The sequence below is a fragment of the Zootermopsis nevadensis genome, unplaced genomic scaffold, assembly GCF_977971745.1.
Source record: "Zootermopsis nevadensis isolate Lab colony 2312 unplaced genomic scaffold, Znev_1.0 Znev_ptg000030l, whole genome shotgun sequence".
In the NCBI taxonomy this organism is placed as follows: domain Eukaryota; kingdom Metazoa; phylum Arthropoda; class Insecta; order Blattodea; family Termopsidae; genus Zootermopsis; species Zootermopsis nevadensis.
The window spans coordinates 3,211,654-3,235,007 of record NW_028259162.1 but is presented as its reverse complement, the minus strand read 5'-3'; the positions used below and the strand labels follow the sequence as shown (position 1 = coordinate 3,235,007).

Here is a 23,354-nt window from a genome sequence, read left to right as displayed (position 1 = left end):
GTAGATAAAATTATACCGTTTTAAAGCTAATATCGTTTTGATATTACTACAGAATGTCTTAAAGTATTCTGTCATCTACAGCTTACGTTTACAGCCATAACAAAAGAAGTTTGTAGATTTTAAATAATTTGACATGTTTAATTGTGTGTATATATATATGGGTGTGTGTGTGTCTTGTGTGATGAATAGACGCTGACAAAACTATAATTCCGACTCAGATCCCATGCAAAATACGGGTCAAATTAGTCCAACAAGGTTTATCACAGTCACATACATCCAATACCAATTGTAATCGCAATTAACGGAGATTAAACATTCACGCGATCGACAGGTACGACCTCTCCATCATAAGTTCATTATACACACATAAATTAAATTAGTCATGAAACATTAAAGGTACAGAAGCGAGCGATCTGTACTCCATCTGACAATGAACTGACTGCTCAGAAGAAAACGTTCAGTCGACTAAAACCTACAGCACGAACTGTTTTTGACATTAAAAATGTGTTCAAGTACATCCCTAAACGATTTGATAGAATGGTATACAGAGTAGAAACTGAAAGTGAAGTAGCTTAACAAACACTCCCCTACGCAAGCTTATCCACTAGAAATATTAATTTACTCCCTCGTCCGGTATCAAACTCCGATCCACGGAATGGAAATCCGGTTTACAATACATGAGAGCAATTGCACCCACTCGTTCATTATCGGTGTAATTTTCCTAATTTCCCTATTGACGTGGTAACCATGCGAATTTCGCATAAAATACTGGTTATCAAAGCGTGATCTGAGAACGGCTTGAGGCCCGTAAGGTCATCAGTGCCTCCAGAAACGAACCAAAAGTTGAGACCCAATCGGTGGTCGTCCTGTTGAGGCAAGCATTATCGATGAATTCACCACCTGGTGAGACTATTCACTTCCTGCTGCTATACTGAAGAACGTAACCAAGTCAGTGACAAGTAAACCATAAATAAATGTTAACATAAATCAGTTGTAGGCCTATGTTGTCGCCCTCATAGGAACACCTCGTGTTCACAAGAAAGCTATTGAGTTAAAAGCGTTTACAACACATTAAGGCTTTCACCGGGATGTTAAATCTTATGTGGTACCGCCTGATTCGACTTCTAATGGTTAAGTGAAGTGTTTTCTTCGCGGTACGGTCTGGATTCGTAAATACTATGAAGACGAGCTTCGGCTTCAAATGGCTAACCAGCTGATTTTCGTAATGGTGAGGTGTAGTGTTTTCTTCGCGGTACGGACTGAATTCATAAATAATATTTAGACGATCTTCGGCTTCAAAGGGTTAATTAGTTACTTGGCCACTAGAAAGCGTATGATCATCGTTCTTTCAATCACCGTTTCAATATTTGGCGACGAGTAACATTACTAAGTTATTCAGAACTTAAATTACCCCATCTCCTGTTACTTCCCATGTATTGGGTCCAAATTTTTCCTCAGGCCTTTGATCTCCAAAGATTATCAGTCTGTGTTCTTACCTCAAAGTAAGAGACGACATTTCACACACTAAAATAACAACAGATTCTATGATTTTGTGTACATTTTAATCTTAACGTTGTCAGAATGAAGATACATTAAAAATATTGGTCTGAACGTTAGCAAACATTTCCCAAACTGAATCTGATCCTAATGTAGTTATAAGTATACTTTCTACTTGTTGCCCTCTTGAGCACAAACCCTCGTCAGGAACAAATTCGCCTAAAGAGACAGTTAGTCTTCAGCCTCGATTCCCTCTTCAAACTTATGAATAAATTACGAAAATGTTTATCTAAAAGCCACATTCTGTTATGAAGCAGGAAAAAATGCGGAAGAATAGTGTTTTTACAAAATCGTCTGATGAAGAAAACCTAAAATCATTCCATTTTTTCAAAATTAATATTCATTCTCGTACCAAAGTACAAAACCAATTATCGTGGGCCAGTGCGTTTCACCAGAACATACCAATTTTTATAACGTCAATTTGTTTTCAACTTCTGTGGGAATAAAGACGAGGTTATCTAGTCGGCTCGTAGGGGGTGGTTCGCAGGTGTTTGACCCCCTCCCCCACCCCAAAACAAACATATACTTGCGTTAGGGCCACGCACCACCATGGTCGCGACGCCATCTGGTTGCAGCAGCTTAGCCTGCAATTTGCTAATAGCTGGTCACTACAAACGCCCAACGGAGGGTCAGCCAACTACTCCATTCAGTCTCCTGAACGCGCAGTATCAGACACACAATAGTGTCCACACTAACCATACCGAATCGACTGGACGTTAATTAATAGGCTTCCTTCTTTAATTGGTATTAATCAGGCTTATTAAACCGGGGTTCTTCAACTCCCTTCCAAGAACTGATCTTTCCGTATTTTCCTTCGATGTCCTGTATTCGTTTTCTCACTGGCTGACATTTAAGCGCTAATTTCGGAATTCTCTTGCAACCTTCATACGTGTTCTTTCCAGTTCTTCTGGTATCTTTAAATTTCATCTAGCATGCTTCTGTCTGTCCCTCATATCAGCATTTCTTTGACAGTCTAATTTTTTACATCCAAGTAATTGCCTTCAGAATCTCAGACATTTAAAGATGGCTGTCTTCTGAGTTGTATCGCCGTGTAATCTGGTAGAAGTTTACCAACTTCCCAGCAATTTGGCATCTCTTATTAGCTTTTCCGATTCGAAACATCTTCACATAAGCCATTCAATTTTTAGGCTTTACAAAAACAAAATCTGAAATTAAACAATTTTAGGAATACAAATCATGGACCTCTTCTTAAGAAAAGGCGAACATTAAAACACGTAACGGCTTATTCAAATATGTCAGAACGTGTCTGTATAGCTAACAAGTTACTCCTAGCTCGTATTTTGATGGTCCCGCGTTCGATTCTCGGCCCTGAGGACGACTGTCCAGGTCGAAGTTCTAATGGTTTTCCTCATTCCGGCCACGTAAGTGATAAGACAGCAAGATTTCCTTAATTAAAACAGGCCACACTGTCTTCATTCCGCTATACTTTAGAGTCACGATTCATTAGACTTATCGCATTCCCATTGGTCGCCACAAAACCGATTCGCGCAGTTGAAAAGGAGTCATTAAATACGCTATAAGAAATAAATAGAATTTAAGTATATCTAAGAAATTATCATTAATCAGTTTCCAGACGATCAGGGATTAAGACAGACCTAAACAGCCTAAATAGTCTACTAATATTTCGTTACCCCCCTGTAAGTGTATTAATAGGTGTACTTAACTGTAATTAGGCGATGAACAAACGGTGGAACATACGGCACGCATGGGGGAAACAGGAAACACATAATCAATTTTCTTCGCAAAGGCAAGAGACCGTTTGGAAGTTCTGGTATTTGTTCCGTATGAGAGGCAAGCATTAATGTGTCACAGAAATCAGCCGAGAAGCTGGGAACTGAACTAAACTCAATGCACTTCAGTGGCTCGTCTTTGTTATTAGCTAAAAAATTGTTAAATACGTTAAGGAAGGAATTGTGGTCATAAGTCAGAAATTTCTGTGTCATAGATCTGTCTGATAGTCCATCAAAGTGATGAAATAATAATCGATACAACATCTGAACACCAAATTAATTAAGTGAGTGTACATGTTTGTGAAGTCGCGACTGTATCGGAGTACAGCAAGGTTATAAGGGTGACAAACGGGGTGCAGGCGATTCTGTGATTCTGAGAGTGGTTTGTGTGTTTGTGCGCACGCGCTGCAAGGGTGGGAACGCAATAATGAATATCATTACAAACCTTAAACACGCACTGCACATATTCCCAATATGCAGGTAGTATAGATCACCTCGTTCTCTTCAAACTATTCTGCTATTTCATCTTAATACAGAAATATGCTAGCCACAATGTGGCCGTGTTATTACCAACGCAACGTAAGAAACACAGAATAAACTTCCATTTCCCTTTTTGTGTCAAAAAAGGCGTTTCTTTCAGTAGAATAGCCCTGATGATGGAGGCAGTAAGTACCTCCGAAACGTTGGTAGACTTCTATCAGACGACTCGGACCGGGACGATAAAACATTAAGGATTTGCTCCTGATAACAATCTCCATTTGAACTAAATAAGGCAGGGATATGGGGGATGTGTTAAATAGTGTTTATATGTATATAACACTCCTTTGTTTAACATAACACGGCCGGAATATTAAAAAAGTATATAAGAGTTCATGTATAAATAAAATAAGTTTCTTATTACTAATTTCTATGAATGAGTTGGACAATGTTGGGGTGTTGGGCAAAACGCCTCAAGATTTTTCTGTAAATAACAAGTCTGTGCTTATAGAACCTCGTGTTGCCCTCACACACACACATAATAGCAGAACTCGTGCAGCGTTACTAACCGGTAAACTCGACACACGCTAACATCTCTTATCAATTTATCTCGTTCGAAAGCTTGTCAGAGTCATGACCACTGGATAGGTATCGTTGAATATCATAGGTAAAACTAATGTCCCCAAACCCAAGGACATTTGTCCACAGTACCATCTACAAATAATTTCTGAAAGTAGACTACCTCGCCTTCGGATTGCCAGCGTCGCGTGGTATGATATTCCGAGATCGTTTGTATTTCATTCCCAATCTACGCCGAGAAATAACGCGCTTATGCAATATACATACAAGGTTTTAATCATAAAGTCCAAGGAGAAGACCTAGTAGTAGATTCGAGGATAATATTAAAATGGATTTCAAATAAATATGATGTAATAGATTGGATTCAAGTGGCCCAAGACAGGAACAGGTACTAGGCTCTTATAAAATATCCTGTCCAGCTGAGCGAGTGAAATTTTCTATACATTTAATGTGTTGCATGTAGTTAGTTGGATATCAACTTGGCCGAAATTCAATCTGGTGATATCAACCCTGTTCGAGAGGGGAGCTGCAACGCACTGCGGTGCATCATGTGAGCTCGTTAGTGCCCTAGAGGCTACTTACTCACTTGTCACCCATCCCCACCCCACCCCACCCCACCCCACCCCACACCCAACTTGCGATTACCCTCTAACTACACGTGTTTCTGTGCAACTGGGCCAGTAGGTGGCGGTTGTTGTAACAACACAGCGTTTTCAAGCTCTCGATTCATTTATTATCCAAAGGTTTTTGACATCCAGTGGTGTAATTGGTACCATCCGTAAAAAGAAATGTTGAACGATTCTTTCTGTAATATTTATACTTGGAGAAACTGCCTACATCCAAACATAAATTTCATATCAAAAATCTATAAAAATATCTCAAACGAAAATAAAGATAACTTGTCGGGTTATATATTGTTTTAATGCGTTGTCTGCGAGAATAAACTGAACGCAAAATAAGAAGTCGTGTCGTGAGCTCAGTGGATAATATTTAAAATTCGTACTACGGTTTTCCGAATTTAATTTTGGGAAACATCGTTCCAGTATAAATCTTCCTTTATATGAAACTCAGATCGTAACAACAAAATATCTTTATGGCTTTACAACTGAATGCAGCGTTTATGTAACGATGTACACAAAATCTATACAACGTCTCACGTCTTTAGCCAGACTACTTTTACAACAAACTTTTACCTTCAACAAGTCAGCATCAAAAGCAAGGAGGCGTACAATATTGCACAGATACGCGTGCGCAGGGGACAACAGAATTTTTAAACAAATTTTTAAATACAATATTTTATTTTCCGTCTATACACAAACTTAAAATAATGTTGTTTAAAATTACTTAAAATTATAACATTCTACCTTCTCGTAATATCGGACACACAACACATCACTTACAACCCGATATAAAACATCCAAGCACAACCTCCAAATTTAAAGGAAGAGACGTAAAATCAAACAAATCAATATACGCAACGCAAGATGTGCAACAGTTTTTAAAATTGATAGACCTGATGATGATGTAATACACATCGAAACATGTCGTCAATACAAAATGTAACAAGATACAGTATCTACTGAAAATGTTATAATTTTAAGGAATTTTAAACAACATTATTTTAAGTTTGTGTATAGACGGAAAATAAAATATTGTATCAATAAAACACAAACATGACGCAATTAAGATATAAATTTTTAAATAAAAAAAGTTAATAAAAATAGGATCCTTTATACGTAAGAGTGTGCTGTATCCTTTCTGATATATCAGACGAAGCGTAAAGCTGACCACTCAACTGAATCCATTAAGAAGTTTAAAATGGCCAAATTTTCTTCTCGGTCCCCCATATTCTTTCGTAACGCAGAGCCTTGGTACTGAAGTAACTTTGTAGGATCTGAGGTTTCCACGGCGGTGAATACGAAGATGTCCGTATTCTGGGTTGTAGCGCCGAGCAGTCCTTAAGGGGTTACCAAACGTGAGAACATCAAATCTCAAATCACTGAACCGCAGATCTCACATTGGGCTACACAATGTTCAACCATCAGACAAGAGGGAAATCCCACCAATGCCACAAATTTGAACCCCAGGGCTGAGTCCTCACCCCGTCATGAGGGTTTCCCCAACTGTTGAGCGTAAAAACTGCAAATTAAATAAAAAATCAGCAGTGTTTATCACAAATTAAAAATTCAGAGCGATTAGCATAATCATTATGCTTATGACTTCCATTCCGGATACACAGACTTAGAATCCGAGTCGGACACTGGATATCACTAGATTTTTCGTGGTAATACTCAGGCCCTTCAAGCATGTTTCGGAATAGTAACTTAAAATATGTTATGGCAGCTTCGTCATGCATTATTTTCGACCCGTCTACATCATTCTACAAAATTGCTTTGGGGTGGTATAATAACTGAATAATCAATCAAATGTTAACCGTAGCAAATACGTATAATTACGGATAAAAGTTCGAAGCGATGTGTAAACATAACTGAAAGGTGTAGGGTATATCAATGAAAGTTTGTTTTACAAATTATTGCTTCATGGCTTAATACTTCTCTCCCTCCAAAAATTTGTGAGTCCGTGGCCTGCCAACAGAATCATGAGATTCTGTGAAATAATACGTCGATAAAAATGGTACATCAGAAATATAATGAAGCTATTACACATTGACCCCATGCGGCTTATGGTTGAAAATACAAAAGCTCCCCTTTTATTTCAATAACGTTCCAAAACAAAATTGCTTGTCGCGTGAGAGAGCTCTACTTGTTATTTGGTATGGAGTGTAGCCGGTGACTCCCCGATGCGAAAAGCGATATTCCAGCGTTGTTCATTAATAATGATCTGCTGCAATTATTGGTCCAACTGACCGCACGGCAGGGATTTATTCCTGTCATTTGTCCAGCAGCAGCATAGCGTTCTGTCTGTCTGTCACACATCCCATCTCCCCTCTATGACAAATAACGTAGTTCTAGCTGCAGTCACCGTCAATGGCAGGAATACTTTACTAATTACGTGGTTCAAACTATTTCTTGAAAGGATTTTTTTTCTCAGTTGGTTAAGAAGTTTCCCGTGTCCTAAAGGAATTGGAAGATACATTTTATTTTTCACAAAATTCCACTATTACGCAGTTGCTGAATCCAGCCCATACATTTATGTCCTGTTTTTACTAAGAATTTTTTTATCATTATCCCATCTACTTCACGTTCTTCCACGTCATTCTTAATATATCACAGGCATTCCTAGATATTCCACTGATTTATGAACATAATTTTCCTTTAAAAAATAAATTTATATATTTACAGTAAAACATGTTTATTAAAATATATTTTCTTAATTAGTCTGATAATATATTTCGCAAGAATGTTCCAGAATGACAGTTTTATTTTCCAGAGATATCAAAAATAATTATGTAATTTATGATACTATAATAATTTAAAACGGCGCGAATTTTTATCGACATATCGAAAGTCAAACCTCATCAGAACACCGGTATATCAAATGTTTCTCAGAGGTGTCTTGGTATCAAACAGTTTGACGAATGAAATACAGGAAATTTTTCACGAACTTAAATTCTACGCATCTCTCATTTTGAACGTTAGATGTGTGTATTTCCGCACGTCTTCCTATATCTGCCTCGTTTTCGTGCATAAGGACGCCTATGTGTGCTCTTAGCTTATGTTGTGCTAAAAATAAAAATACCTTACTTATCCCTAGGCTACTATCAGAAACACCACCACGATTACCAGTCGGGACGACAGGATTTAGACTCTCGGGACGAGTAGGGAGTTTTTCTTCTCGCCACGACATCCACATTGACTACTGTATTTATCAACAATCCTGATGGCCGTGAGGACATGTTTAGATATGATAACAGAGCAGATTCTCTATCGCTGTATATAAAATAACGTAATGTGATGTGTCTTATCAAATATTTATAGGACACACCAATATTTGGAAAGCTGTCGTCCGTTTAATAATCGATTTTCAATAGGTGTGTACAATATGTTGTGTGTTATACACGGCGCATAGAAAGTCTATACATAACTACATTAAACTCAAAAAGTTAATCCACACTTACCATATTTATAGGATATACTGTACTCATCATTCTGTGTGTTCCTCGAAATATTGTTGATAAATGCATGTTGTTAAGTAACTCTAATATTCGTCACGATTTTAAAGCCACCAATGGAGGTCATTCTAAATTGCTTTATTTCAGTTCACATCTCCAAAACATAATTTATATTTCAAAATTATCTCCCACTTTATTTTTATATCACTAATGGTCTAGTTCAAAAAGAACTTCCAATGAAAATGTTATTTATACTTCTTACTGCCCACTCGTCTCAACATAACCTAAGAAAATATGTCTATTTCATTGTTAGTCCTCAGATATTCCAGGAAAATATCGGGATAATATCTTAAATTAAGCCACGGTCGCTTCCTTCCATGTCCCTTCACGTTCATTACTCAGCCCATCATTAAACGTTAAGTAGGCCTCAGAGGAGCTGCTGACAGCGTCGTTAAGTAAACCACGAATAAATAAACTATTTTCCTTTCGTCTTTTTTATCCCATTCCGCTTCTTACCCGTATTCGTTTCAACTATCATGCCTTTCCTTCCTTTTTAGTTCATGCATTCTTCCATGTGTCTCATACTGAGAAAGGTAAACTTCGCGGTATAGAAAGAAAGAAAGAAAGAAACAACCAAGCCCCAATTGGATTATGGGTTCATGTAACCCCGATAACAGAAACCCCGTCCAGGGTATCTGTTTTTTGAGTCCCCTATGCCTAAGAATACTATAATCTTGCAACAAAGTATGAACTACATCACCGCTACCTGTTATCCACTCGTCAGGTTAAAGTTAAAAATAATATTTTAAAGCGTATTTTTATGAAGTCCTGGAAGTCCTGAAGCCAAGTCGGTCGTAAATGAAAAATGGCTATAAAACTCGTCCAGTTTGTACAGCCATGTTCAAGACGAAATAGGCGTAACATAAGGAAGATGTCCAATTTGTAGTAAGAGTTAAAAAAATATATACTGCAAAGGAAACTATTGTTTGTCCATCGGATACACTGACAACCACGTGTTTTGGTTGCTCTAGGTTTCTAAAAACGATGCATCACATATTTCTAATAATATTTCGTTATTAAAAGTTAATATTTCTGTATTTTATAAGTGAACAAATCGAATTGTTAATTAACATAGCAACTAATTACTCAAAGAGTTTAAAAAAAAATTATACAGTTACGTAGTAAACCGTCCACTAACTGGTGATTAATTTGTCAATCACAATAGTTACAAGACAGTTAGTTGGAGTCACATGTGTAATTGGGTAATCAGCTCGTGAGAATAAAACAGACTACGAACAAAAACACTCTAATGAACAAATATGGGACAATTACATTTCTGCTGTACGTCTCATACATGAGTTTTCTGATAACCTGACAACTACATCATTAATGCGATTCAATATTTTATCCGAAGTCAACCAATAATTTACCAAGCATTTCATAGCTGTGTTGCAGTTACGTTGTGCATTGTACATTTTTCGAGACATACAGAATTCATAAGAGAACTAAGGAATGACTGAAAAAATTTGGTTGCAAAATCTGATGGACAGATAGCGGTTGGGAGACTCATAACGTAGATGGGAGGGTAATATTAATATTGTTTTTTCTTAAATAACTTATGAAAATATTAATTGGATTGAAATAGAAAATAATTCACCTGTAAGCTTTAACGACGACATTGACTAATCTTCATCGTCCAACATAAGCTGGAAATTTTTTGACTGGCTGAATAATTATGGACAGCTGAAGGAAAATTCTGTTCCATAATTCGTGTGTGTGGGTGGTTACGTGCTTACGTGCGTTAATGCGAAAAATGGGAAAACTTTAAAATCATTATAGTTATGCACAAAAAACACAAATTCTGTGCTGAATTTATATAAAGAGTTTTTTTTTTTAATATTCCTGTGGAAATTTGTAATTTTTTGAGCAAAAACACTACAAAATTAAGATAAAATTAAATTAGAGAAATTCTTTTTGCTACTCAGTTCAGAATATTTACCTTCCCTCTTTCCGGCTACAAACTAACAAATTTTAGTACATTATTGTCGCAGTAATTGTCTTCCCATTCATCAACAGAAAAAAAATTAAAAGTTCGCTTCACCCGCCAGGAATCGAACCTCAAACTACTGACAATGTATTTCACACTTCTGTTCGTGACTTACATTACCGACGCTGCCAATAAGTTAGACTACAAAGTTAGCGCCGAATGGTAGTGCAGTAACTCAGGTGACTATCCTGGCATTCGAATGGAATGACTGAGGAAAACCAAGGCAGACACACGTCAGAACAGCCTGTGTTCTGGCCGAAATCTGAACCTAGGACATCCAAAACACTAAATGGGAGTACTGACCATTCGATTCGATAAGCTATGGCCACCCGGATAGCCGCTCTGTAAGGTCGTAGGTCGCGCATAATTGCAGACATTTATATCACATTAAAGACACGTTGGCTGGCGGACCTGCTTTACGACTTCTGGGATAGCCTGTGTATATGGGATGGAATCAATTAGCGGTTACAGCCTCTTTACGAGGGAGTTGCTGCTAAATCAATCACACTGAGACGGGTTTACTGGCTTCGCAACATTGTGCTTCAAGGATTTCCACGAACAATACACCACCCATACCATTTTCGGGGCTTATAACCAACTAAATCTACTTAAACACAAACCCAGAAACTGCACTGATACCTGCGACTTCAAAATTTCTTTAGTCCTAATGTAGTACACTAATTTTATTTGTTTAAATAAATAAATTCGACGAAATCAATGTAAGAACATCAATATAAGTTCACGAACATAATTTAATTCCTGTGTCATTATCTAGCCACAATTAGCTGCAATGTGAGAGTAAAATATGCGATGTAGAAAGCTTAAAACTTCAGTAATATGACATCAGAAAAATACAATTGTAGTATCTACTCAATTCGCGGACTTCTTAAGACAACTCACGCGCTCCCGGTTGAGAAACACTGCATTACAATATAATGTTCCTACATTTACCTAGACAGACTGAAGAAAACCACGAAAAAATCTCGGCGCATTCCTGCCAGTTACGTCCGCAATGGATGTCTCGGAAATCCATCATCATCATCATCATCATCATCATCATCATACTGCCAGGCACAAGGCCATCTCTTATCCTTAGGCTTTTACGAGGCGCGTCCTCAAATTAAGTTTCCCACTCGTCCCACAGCTAGCAAACCTTATATTGCGCGAAGCGACTGTGCGTACGTGATAGAGCAATGACGTAGCATGGCGCATGCACTAACGGCACTTCCCGCGTTCTCACAGTAGCATCGTTGCAGCTGTTGAAGATGGAGGTTCTTATTCCAGCTCCCGCCGACTGTGAAGTGCGGTCAGTGATAACGCTAGGCCGCACACGGCTCGACGGACAGCAAGTCTCCTGCAGGAGTTCAGCTGGGAGGTGTTTAATCATCCACCCTACAGCCCGGACCTCGCTCCCAGTGATTTCCATCTTTTCCTACACCTCAAGAAATTCCTGTCCGGTCAGCGTCAGCGTTTTGAGAATGACAGAGAGGCGGAGATGGTTGTCACACAGTGGTTCCAATCCCAGGCGGCAGACTTCTACGACACAGGTATTCAAAAGTTGGTCCCACGGTATGACCAATGTCTCAATTCCGGTGGCGAATATGTTGAAAAATAGCTGGACACTTGCTGTATCTGTTGCAATAAATATTTCCATGAAATTGTGTTTTGTTTCTGTAAATGGCCCCAGGGAAACTTACTTTGTGGACGAGCCTCGTATATGTCTATTACAACTGGCAGGTAAATTAATAACTGAAGCGAGCAAAAACTTGTGAAATTCCGAAAGGAAGTTCAGTGATAATACAAGGGCCGACTTCCGAACTCTGCAAGTCGGGTCGAAGCCAGAATCGACGAAGGAGAGCTTGAGATGAGTCGAAACCACGAGCTCTGTTTTATTGCATCTCGTAAATCATACAGCAGTGCAGGAGAGAAATGCAGAAGTGGGGGGGGGAGCAGAGGGGTGTTCATTTACAATAAAATAAACGTAATATACGAAGGAGGTCGTGTGCAAATTATTCCAAAGTGACTGGAAGAAAATTGAAACAGGCAACGCGGGCTAGTATCAGAACAAGTGTACAAGGGAACAGTAACACCTGAAGACCATGTACGCTAACATCCCACTTACATGTTTGTATAATCGTACATCTTCGAATCATACTGTTCGAAAAAATAAAACAACGATCCCTAAACATTTTAGATAACCTTCTATCCTGGTACCGGCGAATTTCCCTCCATAAGTGAGATTTCAGTTTCCCAAGGCTAAGACTTCAACAAACGACGCGTTTGAAATCTAAAAAAACCTGTCTTACCCATTATGCAACAGTCTACATTTCCCTATAAAATAAAAAATTAGGCTAAAATCAAGTTTAGCTTCGCTAAGAAAATAATAAAGACATTAAGAAATGCGTGGACTTCTTTCCTACAAAACATCGCCGTGACGCATCGCGACGAAACACTGTCGGTCCACATCCTGCTGACTCAAGACCCTACGCCCCACCCTCAGTTATTGTGTGGTAATAATGAACCGCTTATTAACAACACGCCGTGAAATAAAGTGCGTATGAGGTTTGACTGGCATTGTAAATTCCTCGAACTGAAACATTTAACTAATCTGAACACAAGCCAGCATCTTAAGAACGAGATATTTAAAACTATTTCTTCTTCTTGTTATTACAAAGATGCCAAATGGTAAACCAAAACTGAGACAGAAATTAACTGCGAAAGAAAACGGTCCGAAATGGAATAAAGTCAACTTATTTTACAAATTATATTTTGAAAATCTGCATAATTCTTTGGTCCGTAAGGTTATTTCTTGGAGGTAAAAATTATTCTTTCAAAGTTAAACGCACTATCAGAATTGTTTTTTTTATTTCAATAAATATTTGCAACATTAACACACATTTTTCGTACGTAATAAAAGTTGTGAGTGTGAAATGACGTCTACAGGCCCAATAATCCAAATTTTCAAAGGCAAACAGTTTATTTTTATTAAAACCTTCGATTTCACTTTCATGTCTTTTAGAGCAGTGGTATTCAACCTTTTTTGTTCGCGTACTCCCAGATATAATTTCTCTTCAACTTTGTACCCCCAAAGTTGTTGGTGTATAATTCAAGTTATACGTAGTATATAATCTACATCTAAGATAAATTAAATAAATTACATTACTGATTATTCAGTGTTTATCATAAAATGATATATATTTTTTTAAATTTCACGTACCCCCTAAGATGTCTTCGCGTACCCCAGATTTAATACCATTGTTTTAGAGGATATAATGATCTGTCGGAAAGTTAATTACAATTAAATTATCCGGCATTTCGGGGCATACGTCCACAACCAAATGGAATAAAAAAAGCTGTCAAGTAGTTTCGGAGATGAAAGATTCGGACTGACACCAAGACAGCATTACACGTTCATTCTAGGAAAGACCATGAAGGCTACCGACGTCACCTGCGAGATGCTATAATGATGGTGATGATAATCGCGAGTCGGTGCTATCAGACTACTTCTGTCAACAAGCTTTGCGAATCTGTGTAATGAAATTCACTTGACTAAACACCACACATTGTACATAAGCGTCTGACTGATATGGAATAAAGTCCCTGAACTTGGAGAGCCAAGGTCCTGAAATTATGCCGAAATTCCACTAGGCTCTACCTAAACTGTGACTCTGTTCAAGTGTGAACTGTGTCTCCGTTCCAGTCTGTACACTGCGTGCATTTGTTCCAGGGAAGAGTTTCAGCATCACAATCACCGTGAACACGTCTCCTCCACAAGTCGCTACGTACAGCAAGGCGATCAAGGTGACGGTGGACGGGCCCCGTGAACCGCGCTCCAAGACACGTGAGTATATTTCATGTGCACATAATATAAACACATTGTAATTGGCACGTGTGTACAGACAACCTTACTCGTTGTATCCAGCTCTGTTCGAATTTACTGTGCTATTTATCTGTATCCAGAGAGTAGCTGGGGTAAAAATTCTACAAGTTAATACTCTCTTTCTCTCCATATGTTTAGACATAACGAAGAAGACTGTAAAATAATCAAACAAACAATAATACACTAGACGGTATGCAAAGTTTTAAGAATAAGACCGTCTTTTAGCGTCATGTTATGGATCTATCAGATTTAAATTTATTTCAGTCTTCACACAACTTACAATAAATAACTTTCCCTTAGGTACGTTAACTATTTGATGTCATTGATTCCTACTGTGACACGTTTCAGCCTAAATTTGCCCATCATCAGAGATCACTACTCGTTACACGTTTAATGATATTAAAAAATTCACACGCTTATAAGCTATTTTATTACATTCCAATGATATCAATAAAATTCTTACGTTGTGCGTTATGTTCTTACAAGTGTTAATTTCGCTACTCCGATTTACAATTGCGACAGCCAAGTGATTTTGTATAGTGTTTCGGATTCAGAACATTTTAACTGAATTATGCCTGAATCGCTTGCGCGTTAGGCTTATCCTTGATATGCTAGTTCAAGTCTCGACCAGGAAAACACCATAACTGCGGTTTGCAAAGATTTTCCTCAGACTCTCTAAGTGAGTATCAGAAGCTGTATATCTTCAACCGGATCATGCTTTTCTCCTTCCCGATCATTACCTAATAAAAATTCATAATGACGTTTCACGCTCATTTCACACTAGGTATACTAACGTCTGTAAAAACACATGCAATAGAAAAAAGTTTCATCACAGAACTTAGAAATAATATTAAATCATCCTCCCATAACACTATATGAACTATTCAGAACAGAATGCATGGTTATATAACTAAGACACTGACGCACAATTAAGGTGTATTGAGGGCGCTGAAGCAAGGCTCCTTACTTTCCAACACCGGGAAGTAGATAAAGGTGATTTGTCAGATTGACTCTCCAGCGGTTAACCCACGGTGGGAAACTGGCTTACCCCAGTACCGGGATCTGAACCCCGTCGTTACACAAATACATTTCATGGCATCTGGCCTCTGAAGAATGTGTTGTGTATAATGAGCAATGAATAAAGGCGATGTTTCATCTCCTTTGATACTCAGATGATAAATTAATTCCATATTTACAGAATACAAAGCAAAACTATGCCAGAGAAACTTGTGGAAATAACACTGTGCCAATTGGAACATGGAGGGTCGGTCCTGTAGTATTTTGCGCCTGCCTTCTAAACTTCCTAATAGACGTTCTCCTTCATTTTACAACTAAATCAGTCCACAGAACGTTCCAACACAACGAACACCACGGGAGCAAACAACATACAGTCAAACCGACCTGATTTCTTTGTCCTACAGTTTTAAACCATTTGCATATCTCGACGCGTGAGATACGAACGAGTATAAAAACTGATTATTTCTTAGAAAAGTATTTGAAAATAGTGTAATCAGTCAACTACATCATCCCACTGCCGAAAATGACCGACTTCGAAACAATTCACAAATTTCGAAGTCCTTACCCAACAATATCCTTAAACATTAACCCACTCTCCGCGACTAATCTTATCTCGTCCTCGTACAGAATAGTAATGATGCCTGCAGGGGACGTCTTTTCTCGGGAGAAAATCAAACAGGAGGCTGTGTGGGTAACAGGGTCGGTACGGGCGTGGTTACGGAGAAAACAATGACAACCCCGCAGGAATCAAACCTTGGTCGATCAGCCCTTAGCCAGGCAATATGCTGACTGTGGTATCCCAGCTTCACATGACCAGACAATAAACAATGTCCATGGTTTTCCATCACCCTGTGCCCGTGTAATTCCTAAAGGCATCCTGTGACATCCTACCAAAGACACTGCGTAATTTAACTCAGAATACCTCGCATTCCATTGTGTCGCTGTTTGCAGTCTCAACCGGCGTCCATGGCAAAGAAACTACTTAATTCAGTAGCAGGTGCGGCTTTGCATCAATTTCGTGACTCCTCTTGGAATATTATTAAGTAGAGCAAGTAATATATTTACGTAATTTTGACGATGTTTCATCAGTCTCTGAAATAGAAATGGCATATTTGGTGAGTACGGTATTTACGAATTTGGCAGTATACAGTTTACACTAAAAATTATTTGTTGTCAGGACTTTTCCCAACGTCTGTTGTATTTTTTTAAATTCACGACGTTTCGGAGGCTGTTTCTGCCTCCGTCTTCAGGTGAGAGGTACCTACTCTGTTGGGTCCCTTAGAAAGAGCTAGTCTCTGTCACTGGACCTGACAACAAATAATTTTAAGTCAAAAGTCGTCATAACCCTTTAGAATTGAAGTATACAGTTTAAGTGATCGAACCGTATACTGGCATCTTCCCGGACACTTTGGCGGAACCACGAAAACTTCAGAATCTTAGTCGGTACCCATGGATTCCTCGAGTACATCATAGGGTACATTCGAAACCAAAACTATTTCAGCAATGCACGATACAGCTGTGAAGATGCATTGAGTGTTTACTTTGTCGCGATAAGTTTTGCCGTGGCCCCATGTTTCACGTCTCGCGGTTGCAAGGGAACAAGGACGATACAGCAGCAGATGAGCCGACAAAGCAGGACTCGAGGGGGGGACAGAGGATGATGATTCAGGCATTTCTCGGCTACACGCTTCGGAAGGCACGGCATGGAAGACCCTGCCACGGCTCTAACTAGCTAACCGACTGACTGACGAGATAACCAACCATAGCCGGTTGTCTAAGTTGCAGACTGTTTTGTTAACTAAACATATAACTAGCTACCTACATGACAAACTAAACCTCTGGTAGAAGAACCTTAAGGTTCAACACACCTAATAATAAAGCCCTGCATTGGCCAGGATCCTAAGCCAGTTTAATCCAGCAGATTCATCTCACCTAATTACTGCCCTACATAAGGCCTTCTGTAATGACCTGACCTCATCCACCTTGAAGATGGCAGCTACAATGTTTTCCGAAACGTTGGTTAAAACTAAATATTCTACGCGGCTCTCAACCGAAAACTGAAATTAGACCCTGCGCGCACTAGCGGTTTGGGCCGCAGTGATGGAACGCACTGTTTCGGTACGAAGCGAACGCACGTGCGGTATTTCTGCCGCAAGATGCTTCATTTTCGGTTGCCGCGGAACACGAAGAACCCCGAGCGGTGAAACAGCCGCTCATCGACCATTCTTTTCCCGACCTTGGCGTAACTGAATGGGAGAAAAGGCCGGCAATGTACGTTTCGGCCAAATCGGAGAACAGTGACAGAACCTACAGAGAAACTGTGGATAGAAGTCTGTGAAGCTCTACTGCCGAACTCGAGCCAACTCGACAGAAAAAGGAAGTATCTAAATAGTTTCTTTGGATACATACGCAGGTGTTAATATAACTTGTGAAATTTGGCTTTCAAAAACCCTTGACTTAAAAGTGGAGGGAACCAAAATTTATTTCTACGCTTTACTCTTAGCAAAAAACGCACACAGCGACAGTCTCAAAACAAAAATCCACACCTCGACTTACCAGCCTAGAGCACACGCCATCTGTCTCCACAAAATCCAGCTCCCGGATGAAAAGAAAACGCAGACAATGCGTTTATTTCACCGCTAGTGTGTGCCTAGCCCTTAAAGTTGTATTAAGTTCAACCGATTTTACCAAGATAAATGAATCTGTCCCTGCCCACAAGAACCACTCTGCGAAAGGAAAGGAAAGGATAATGTGCATCACACGATGTTATCAGCGAAGTCAGTATTTGTCTTATCAGTAATTGCATACGATGAAGGTCAAGCTTCTAGTTTTTTTGCCGACTACTGTACCTGCTGGACAGGACATAGTGCAACTGACAGCTGTTCTGGGCACGGTTAGCTTCACCCACTCCGCTACTGGGAATCGATTCCCGGTTATCTGGCTCGTAGTTCGATTAATTTCGCATGCCTCGATAACAAAAATAATAACAATAACAATTTTCAAAAAAGTTCAGGATTATTTAACCCGTTTCAAGGTCACGCAATTTATTTCAACCAACTCTTTCTTGGTCTTCCTAAATTCCGCTTTCTCCAACGTCTTACAGCTGGAAAAATTACTTGATAATCGTATTAACTTGACTATTGATATTTTTTTATTTTAATATCTATGATTTTATTAAATTCAGATAAGTTCCTTATATACCCCCAGTAGACATATCCTGCTGTCCTAAGTCGGAGCCCCACGTGGACATTTTCCAACACGTGTTCCCATCAAACAACTGACTGCCCTAATAGAACTGTGAGACCTGCGTAAAATTTAAATAATTGAACACAGTCAAAAACTACTTGCTTCCTGCTCCTTAAATTGTTTCCTATAGAACAAGGCTTGATGAATCAGTCACTTCACCAAGAATTACTAACGCCTATCATTAGGATCCAAGGGATAAAAAAAAATAACAAAACTCTGAATTTGAGTAAAACAATGTCTGGCCCTGTAGCCAACGTGGCAGAGAACTTTATTCATTACCTTGTAAGTCAATTACAAAGTATCCCGTATGGGGGCCAAAAATCGTGGGACTGAACCTAGTGCGTGTCTTCCGCCGATACGTAGTTACGTGTAAAACAATCGAGTCATTAAAGTGTGGTTATAAAGATCGTCGACTCCTCTTGTACCGTCACTGATATAACAAAAAATGGGACGTCCGTTTATTCCACTGGCCCCTATCGGTACACCGGTAAAGTTCGGTCCGTGGCAGTTTCCTGTCCACATGAGACAATCTCCCTACAGCACGACAAAAAAATACATTGCCTGCAGGTGGCTGATATGGTGGGGGAGATGAATTCCGCCACGGAATCCTACTACGAAAATGCAGTCATGGAAGGCAGGATACTGTCCACAGACTGATGCATTTCTTTAATCAAGTGAACGCATAATGAAGATGTTATCCTTTCATATTTTTATTTTAACTCGCTGTGGCTTCAGATCATGAACATCACAAATTAATTATGGGGTATTACTATTATTAGTCGCCTTAGACCTTGAAAACTTAGGTACTGGCAGACGTTACAGGACTTAGAGGTGTGCTCATATGAGCAAAGTGTGATTCACGATATATTGTGTTAATAAGTTCCAGCGTTTAAATTTAAAGACAGTGCATTTAATCACCACAAAGTAAACACGGAGAGTTATTTTAAAAAAACCTTAAGCTAACAGATCTAAGTTTAGCCACTCAAATTCCCCACCTTTCTTGGAACTTGAAGGTGCATTACTGTGTTTACAAAAGCCCTCCACCGTTCCCCGTCCTAATCAACGTATTTCAAAATTATTTCTTTAATATTCGTTTTAATATTATCCTCCATCTAAGCCTAGATATTCCGAGTGATTTATTCCCTTCGGATTAAAGAAAAATGTGCGCATTTATCATCTAACTCGTGAGTGCTATATGCTTCAACATTTCATCTTCCTTGATTTGATTGATCACACTAATAACACTTAGCGAACACTACAAATTATGCAGTTTATTTAGCCTAAGCGATGTCCTTGGAGGAGCCTGAGGAAAGGCAGGCGGCCGATGGGTGTGCAGGTACAGTGTACGATCGGCCCAGCAATGAGACGTGACGATCAAGCGTGAGAAAGGACTACCTCTGAAACAAGGTCCCACCGAGTAATTGTTTTAAATGAGTGGTCTGCACTTATGCCGTTTATGCTTCCCAACAACTCCGAGCAGGTAACCCTCTAGACGTCTACAGGAAGGAGCCCAGTTCAGATCCCGGCCGAATTTCCGTCACGACTGAGGTCTCTCCAGGTGGATGAGGAAAAGCAACACACACACACACACACACTCTCTCTCTCTCTATCTCACTCACTCTCCCCCCCCCCCCCGCATAGATTTCACTGTTCACCGCCGAATGTCTTTATATCTAAGAATAAATTACTAATTATGTTACCAAACGTTGCGGAGTGGCGATATACTGGAATCCAGGCCCCGAAAAAGTACTTATTTCTATTGATTTACATAATTTAAAAATTTGTAATTAAAAACTTCAGACCGTCAAAGCCGTGATAACCCAAGTTGTAATACACAGAAGACATCCGGGAATTATTTAATAGGAGCTGCAGACTTTAAGGACGTCGGCAGTCGACATGAAGTGTACATTTTTATACGACAGGTCTGTTTGGAAAAAAATCTGATGGATTTATAGGTAGATGGATTGATTTATGGATGTGTGTGTACGTGGACGATGGACTGGAGGGTGGGCGAAAGAAATGATTGAAGGATGGATGAATGGACTGGAAAGTTGGATGAAAGGATGGATACAGACAGACAGGCAGTACAAATCATAAGATTTCGTTTCACGTGGGCTTCCTGTATTAAATTTTGATAAATCATCCTTGAAACGACTTAACAGTGCAGTTACACAGGACAAGAAATTCAACTTGTCTTGAAATATACTAATGCGCTGGACTGGCAGCAAAGCAGAATTTACAAATTATACTTTGTTCTAAATTATTATGCTTTCATGGCATAATACAAATAAGTTCGATCTTCTGGACTGACAAATTGGCAAATATAATCATCACCCACAGACGTATCATCAGTTCATAAAAAAGTTTTAGCTACAAAGTGAAGGAAAATAAAACGAGCCAAGTCCAGCGTTTAGACCGCATGACGTCACTCGTGGTGAACAGACGCTAAATAACTCGGGGCCCCTACATGTATTACATGATTAAAGGAAATCCACACCGGAACACATGTACGTGTACGAGGGATGGGCGGAGCTGGGCCTTTGTCTGGCAGGGGACGGCTGTCTCACCCCTCGAAACTGCACACAGTTTGACTTTACAACAAACTACGACAAAGTGTTCTGTTGACTTGTTAACTGATATCAGTGGACCACTACACGTATTATCCTGGAATGTCTGGACTGACGAATTTAATTTCTGTCTGAATCAGTCCCAAAATCGAATTTAATTATTTTTAACGCCCCCTTAAAAAATAATTTCTAAGATAACTAACATTTAACTAAGTGAACAGTAGGCTCTGACATGCATTCTTCCATGAAAAAGTTGATAACTACTCAGCTGCCTAACGCTTTTTCTTGCTTTTATGGGAACCAAAGGTTCATCAACGCTTTAACAAAATCCCACAATTTGACCCTGCTATAAGTCAGTACATTAAGTCCATCCTCTTACAGCCTATTTATCTAATTTCATCTTAATATTATCCTCCCATCTACGCCCAGGTCTCCCAAATGTTCACATTCCTTGGCGTTGAACCCTGGGACGTTATTACCAGAGAATTAGTCAGGCAGCTACGTAGACAGTTTAGTTATTAGTGTAGTTAAATAGTTTGTAATCTATAACAAATGAACAAAATATATCTTCTTCCTCTTTGTAAGACTTGAGGTTTTCACAGCGGCGAGTATGAAGATTTCTGTCTTCTTCCTATTTATTTTTCGGAAACCAGACACACTTTTTCGACAGAAAATATTTCTTAAAGCAAATTTATAGTCAATTAATGCAAATTATCTTTCGGCCTAAACATACAAAGTATACCACAATTATGATACTGGTTACAGTGTAGGTTATTTATACAAATTTAGCCGATAAAACGAGGGTAAAATGATTAATTTCGTTATTGTCCAACATACGCCTATTACATGTTTTATGTTGCTCCAGTGACTTTGTCAGTTGCAACAACAGAAAATTATTCCTTCTTTTTAAAAGCGCTATACTGGAACACGGCCGCAGGCTCAACAGCCAGCGATAAATGGCTTTTTACTTCCTACTTAGTCCCATTCTTTTTTTGGTTAAAATTGCTCTTAAATTATGTTTCTTTTGTTATGCAGTTCGCTTTATGTTCTTATGTACTTGTATTTCAGGTGTGTGGGCAGGGGGGGGGAGGTATCACGCATAAGGGAGCAACCCTGAAACACTTGCATGATCTGCGTAAAAGGGGGAGGGGAGAGAGGGGGGGTTCGTTATTGTTACACTTTGCACGACAACCCTATGAATCCATTGTGTTTATACTCGCTGCCGCCAGATCACCCTCCGGGGCGGGATAAGTTTCCGACTTTTCTTTTCAAAATATCAAAATTTTCGTTTTAAAAAACAGGACGTAGGCCTACAAATGTGAAAAGAATGAATTACACTACAATCCAACACATGTCGCGCGTGTCTGCAGATTCCTAGCTTTCTTATAAATTTCAGAACATGGCATCCATGATACACTACGTCAGAACAGGGATGGGCAAAACGGCAGTAAACTAAAGCAGGGGTGTCCCACGCGCATATGTCCAAGAGATGGAAAATTAAAATATACCTAAATGCATCAACACAAATCAAATCACACATGATCTTATTTCGCACGGAATATATTAAACATTCACATTAATCAATTCCATGGAACAAATATTCCTTCTTGAGAAGCTGACAGTCGCTGGCTAGTCAAGACACTGTTTACCTATTATGGATCCTGAAGGTTCACAAGCCAGATGAAACCAGTACACAGCCTCCCACCCGATTTCCTTAAAATTCGTTTTAATATTAAACTCCCATTTATGCTTTAAAAGCCGAGTGGTTAATATATGTACCACGTACTTTAACAATCAGTAGTCCTACATTTTGAATTTGTGGGTTTCATATAATTCTCAGTGCAAACAGGAATTTCCACCAAATGATTTTTGCAGGGTAATGGCAACAACTTGTGTTTTCTTTGCGGTAGGGACTGGATATTTAAATTAATCTTGTCCATTTTTATTTGACATCATCATCATTGCGAAAGTGTCTGCGTAAGAAATAATGTTTATAAAATGAACAAGCTTCCATAAAGTCGTGTTTAAGGATTACACCTATATATATCAGTGCAAAGAGATAATGCCTCCAAACAATACAAAAGAACGGATAAAATTTATTTCAATGGTTCAAATTAATTAAACACGAGGACAGGATCCCAGATTGTCGACATCCGGACTG

The 23,354-nt window shown here is 39.0% G+C and overlaps 2 protein-coding genes across 4 annotated transcripts in view; one reads left to right on the top strand and one right to left on the bottom strand.

Annotated features, from left to right (window-relative positions):
- LOC110841265 (uncharacterized) overlaps window positions 1-23,354 on the top strand; it is a 71,177-nt gene that overhangs the window by 2,870 nt on the left and 44,953 nt on the right. For both annotated transcript variants that reach the window (XM_022086655.2, XM_022086654.2), the window contains exon 2: window positions 14,211-14,324. In XM_022086655.2, coding sequence (XP_021942347.2) covers window positions 14,211-14,324 — 114 coding nt within the window. The remainder of the gene's footprint in view (window positions 1-14,210; window positions 14,325-23,354) is intronic.
- Window positions 1-23,354, bottom strand: part of LOC110841293 (uncharacterized) — a 265,608-nt gene that overhangs the window by 227,752 nt on the left and 14,502 nt on the right. The window lies entirely within an intron of this gene.